Source organism: Tripterygium wilfordii, chromosome 2, assembly GCF_013401445.1.
Source record: "Tripterygium wilfordii isolate XIE 37 chromosome 2, ASM1340144v1, whole genome shotgun sequence".
NCBI classification, from domain to species: Eukaryota; Viridiplantae; Streptophyta; class Magnoliopsida; order Celastrales; family Celastraceae; genus Tripterygium; species Tripterygium wilfordii.
The window spans coordinates 6903831-6908735 of record NC_052233.1 but is presented as its reverse complement, the minus strand read 5'-3'; the positions used below and the strand labels follow the sequence as shown (position 1 = coordinate 6908735).

At 39.4% G+C, this 4905-nt stretch overlaps 1 protein-coding gene across 1 annotated transcript; it reads right to left on the bottom strand.

Moving 5' to 3' along the window:
• Positions 1 to 414: 414 nt before the first annotated feature.
• On the bottom strand, positions 415 to 1117 carry LOC119980550 (copper transporter 6-like). The gene has a single exon (XM_038823293.1). It carries the CDS (start codon positions 1050 to 1052, stop codon positions 555 to 557), a length of 498 nt encoding a protein of 165 aa, XP_038679221.1. The 5' UTR covers positions 1053 to 1117; the 3' UTR covers positions 415 to 554.
• Between the last annotated feature and the right edge of the window lie 3788 nt (positions 1118 to 4905).

The window sequence follows — 4905 nt, the reverse complement described above, 5'->3', positions numbered from 1 at the left end:
CATACACACCATTCTTACCACTCTAATTAGTGGCTCGGTGTATTGAAGCCTCAACTTGGCCGTACAAAATCCAAAATTTGGAAATTAATTCTATACTTTTTAAAAATTCTCAAAAAAAAATAAATATTAACAATATTGTCCGTTTGAAGTTTAATAGTACTTGAACCTAAGAAAAAGGACTTGTGATAGTAAGGGAGTATGGCTTTTGTTATAAACCATATTCCTTGGGTTTACCCAAGTGATATGGGATTAAACAAGTCTTGACATAAAGGCATTGCCCTTGCCGCTTGTAGCCGACCTATGATTCCTGTCATGTTGATTGTTGAATCATCATATTTAAAGAACACTCTCTTCTTCAATGAATCAGAAAATGCGAAAAAGTCCATGAGATCAAACATGTTGAATCATCATCTTTAAAGAAATTTTCAAACCAAATAGGAACTTTTTACTTTTACGACATGAACATCATAATTAGCACCCAAAACATAAATATTTGATTAAGCATGTATGACATATGAAAAGTTGATTATTTCCAGAGATGGATTATTCATCAATTAACAAGTCATTGGAGGAAGATCGGACTGAAAAGTTTTGTGAGGAGGAGTAGTGTCTGATTTCTTGAAAATCCCACTCCCAAAAAGCAAGAACCCCACAGTATGACCGACCACGGCGGCTAAGAACACACCACCATTGAAAGACATGACAGCCAACATCAGCAGCAGAGAAACACCAACCCTCAAAGCGTGCATCACGGTCTGAACCAACCCGGCCGCGACATGGTTCGTACCGGCCTTGATTAACTGGCAGTGAGAGAGCCACTCGACAATAATACCCAAAAAAAAGACGACTATCAAGGACACAGCGTACATGTTAGAACTGTGTCCAGGCCATCCTTTGAACAGTACCTCGACATTCTTCCCCCAAAAGAAGGTCATGCGCATCATCATGTGCTGGTGCGGCGGCATAAAGTGACCCATCGGTGGTGGTGCACCCATATCCATACCCATACCCATACCCATATCACCCATGCCATGATCATGCATTCCATCCATGGCTCTCTTTCCCTCTCTCTCTAACAGGAAGTGTTGTTGGTGGTCTTGTGTTGGCAACAATTGAGGAGGGTTGTGTTGATAAAGGAGAGTGTTGCGGATTTTTTAGAGAGACTGATCGTACATTTTCCACGACTAGTAAAATGTAGTACAAGTTAACGTTTTGCTAGGTTACACTGCAGTATAGAAACTGTGCCGGCCAAATCGGACATATATAATACTACCAATTTTCCTATTTTAGAGTGTGTTTTAAAAAAATAAAATTCTCTTTCACCTAACAGATCACCAAAAATCCAAGATAATAAAGGAGCCACTAAAGAAGGGATCTCTTGGATTACAGAAGCAATAAATTAATTTGCTTGATTCACTCTCTTTATATTACAGATTTACTTTCCCAAACTATGCTGAGTTTCTTGCTAATACCTTTTTTTTTTTTTTTAAACAATATGAGACTAACCACAAGGCCCAAGCCCAACATCATGATTAGGTGGATAATATCTAAAAGGTCAAAGCAAAAGGCTCATTCAACTCGAGGAACAAAACCCATTAAGCTCAGTATAGGACAATCGATGCTGTCAACTGTTAAGTGTTAGATCGCGTGCTTATTTAAGAAGCTTACAGGACTGCAAAAAACCCATTTGGCACCACCATGCGTGTACAAATGACTGAGAGGGGTGCAAATGATTAAAGAAACTTTGGGCAGTATGATTTAAAGAAAAACCCAGGCCCATGTTGTCTTTCTAATTCTATGTTTATCTTTTGCCTTTATAATTTATATATGGAAACGGGGCAATATATATCAACCACGTAGCCCTTCCAAATCCAGGGACAAATCATTAATACAGCTATGAGCTACCTATGGTGGTCATAAACATGAGAAATGAAAAAGTATCATACCTTCCATTCTCTTCTTTCCCTTCCCCGAAATCCCTCAATCCAACACAGTTAAAGTTATAACTATAGAGACCACTGGTCAAAAGCCATAATCTTCAGTCTAATATCATCAAGTCACGTGTATACTCTACTTCTACTGCGCTATCTACAAAAGCTATCACTGTTCTACTGTTGTATCTACAACGGCTCCCTACAGCCTGTGCTACCTCTTTTCTCTCAAAGGTTACCGTTGCCTTAACGGACCAATATGTATTGTGTATATATATTTAGTTGTTGTATGTCTTGCAAACTAATTGAATGAAAGTTCTCAATTCAAACAATCTCAACTCTTGCACTTTTATGGTATCGAAGCAGGTTCAAAACCAAAACTCCAATCTTAATACTTCAAATACCTCCATGACTACTATAACAGCAGGAAGCAATGGGGATGATCTCGTTACTATTCAAATAGCAAATGAGAAGCCAATTATAGCCATCAACGCTAGTTCCCAATTGGCTGTGAAGCTCAAAACCACAAATTTTTCTGCTTGGAGGCTCCAATTTGTAACTGTTCTTCGAGGTTACAAACTCTTGGGCTATGTGGATGGAAGTTTTTCATGTCCACCCAACTCTGACTCTATTGGCAAAGATCATTGGATTTGTCAAGATAGTTTATTGGTGAATGCAATAGTGGCTTCTCTTCATGAAACTACTCTTCCACTTCTCGGACAAGTCTCCACAAGCAAGGAAACCTGGACAAAATTGCATAGTATATTTGCAAATAAGTCCCGATCTCGGATAGTCCAGTTGAAGCAACAGCTGGTAACTATTCTACGTGGTAACAAAAAGGTTGAAGATTATCTCAATGAAGTTAAGCAGATAGCAGATGAGTTAGCTCTAACTGGTCACCCTGTTGAAGAAGAGGACCTGGTCATTTTTATACTGAATGGTCTAGGGCCTGAATACAAAGGCACGGTCGACTCAGTCAATGGGAGAGAGAATCTCATTTCTTATGAATCACTCAGATCACTACTTTTAAGTCAAGAAGCATATCAACAAAGGCTTGAGCAAACTCAGACCCAACTTCTAGCTGCTGCAAACTTTGCTCAAAAGCAACACACCCAACCCTTACGCTTTCATGGAAACTCTCAATCTTATAGAGGCTATCATCAAAGGGGTGGCAACTACAGGCCAAACAACTCTCAATCCAATTCACACCCTCAGTCCTTTGCTCCAAATCAATTTCAATCTCACTCTGGCTACTCACACAATGGAGGGAACCGGCAGAGACCCAGAATCTACTGTCAGATATGTGATAAATCGGGTCATTCAGCTAAAACATGTCGAAGACTTAAAGCCTTTGCAGCCTACATCACACCATCTGCTAACTATGCCTCAAGCTCCCATGGTTCTCAATCTACAACAACATTCAGCCATGGCTAGTTGATTCTGGGGCTAGTCATCACATGACAGCTGACCTTGGTAATCTGACTCTCAACTCCGAGTATGATGGCACCGATGAGGTTAAAATTGGCGACGGCTCAGGTTTGCGCATAACACATCAAGGCACCTGCCATATGCACACACCAAATACTAAATTTACACTTGATAATACACTATGTGTCCCTAGTCTCAGGAAAAATTTACTTTCTGTTCATCAATTTACCAAAACAAATCGCACCTTTATAGAATTTCACCCTGATTGTTTTGTTGTTAAGGATTTGAAGTCGAGAGCTATGCTGGCTCGGGGTCTATACGTTGAAGGAGTCTACCAATTTGGTCCAATACAATCCAAGGAGGCTTTTGTAGCTCAAAAATCAAGCATGGATGTTTGGCACAAACGTTTGGGTCATCCAAACAAAGTGCTTTTATCTTCTTTAGTTAAAAATGCAAATTTGAGTCCTGTAGTTTCGACTTCCAGTTAGTCCTTATCTTGCAATTCTTCTGACATTAATAAAATCCACAACGGTGGAACTATATTCACCCCTCTTTTTATTTGTTTCACCCCTAGTCTATGAAATGATCTCATATTTTATCCTTTTTTATATTATATTATATTGAAAAGCTGAGCAAAAGCTTAGCTCATTGAAAGTCACGGTTGACTGCTTACTAAACCTTCAAACAAAGTGCACAGTCAACAACGTTCTCTCTCTAAAGTCTCTCAAACCCTGCCTTTTTAAAAACCCTTCACATAATGCTCCTAATGCTTGTCCAATTTTCTCTGTTTCTATCTCTGTCTCAACCATGGAAGCTCTGTACTTACTCAAGTTCTGGAGACCTACCACCAACAGTCACAAAGAGAACTGCCAAAATTACTAATCATCTGGTGAGAACAGAGAGCATGATGAGTATGATTCGTTTTTTGAATTAGAGTTCATGCTCCTGATTTTGACACCACCATTACCAACAACAAGACAACCACCACGGCCAGTAACAATGACGACTACAACAACGACAACGATGACCCAGAAAGTGATTGACTCTAACCAAGAACCACTCGAGAATTCATCCATTAAAACGGAGCTCCCACAGTAGACGCTGTTCGTGTCTTCGACTGAAACAATTTCCAAAAGAAAAATCCTTCCCGTTGAACCCATTAACAAGACCCAATCTTCTTCCATTTCATTGTTAAAATCAGCTCCTAAGCTACGAGTCTTCATGTTCAAGAATCCCAAGATGGCCTCACCTAAAACGGAGAGAAAAAAAGAAAAAGCCTTTTGGTCTCGTTGAAAGTAAAATAAAAAATCAATGGCTAAATCTGAGTCAAATTTAGTAGTCTGTAAAATATTGTCTTTTAGGTTGTCATGTCAATAAGGGTTTAAGTAGCAAAAATAGGGGTGTGAATAGCAAGCAGTACCCAATCCACAAATTTCCTTTTAGCACCTCTACAGTTACTAGCCATGCTCCTCTACAAGTTCTTTATTCTGATGCGTGGAGACCCACCCCCATGACTTCCATCTTAGGCCACAAATATCATGTACTT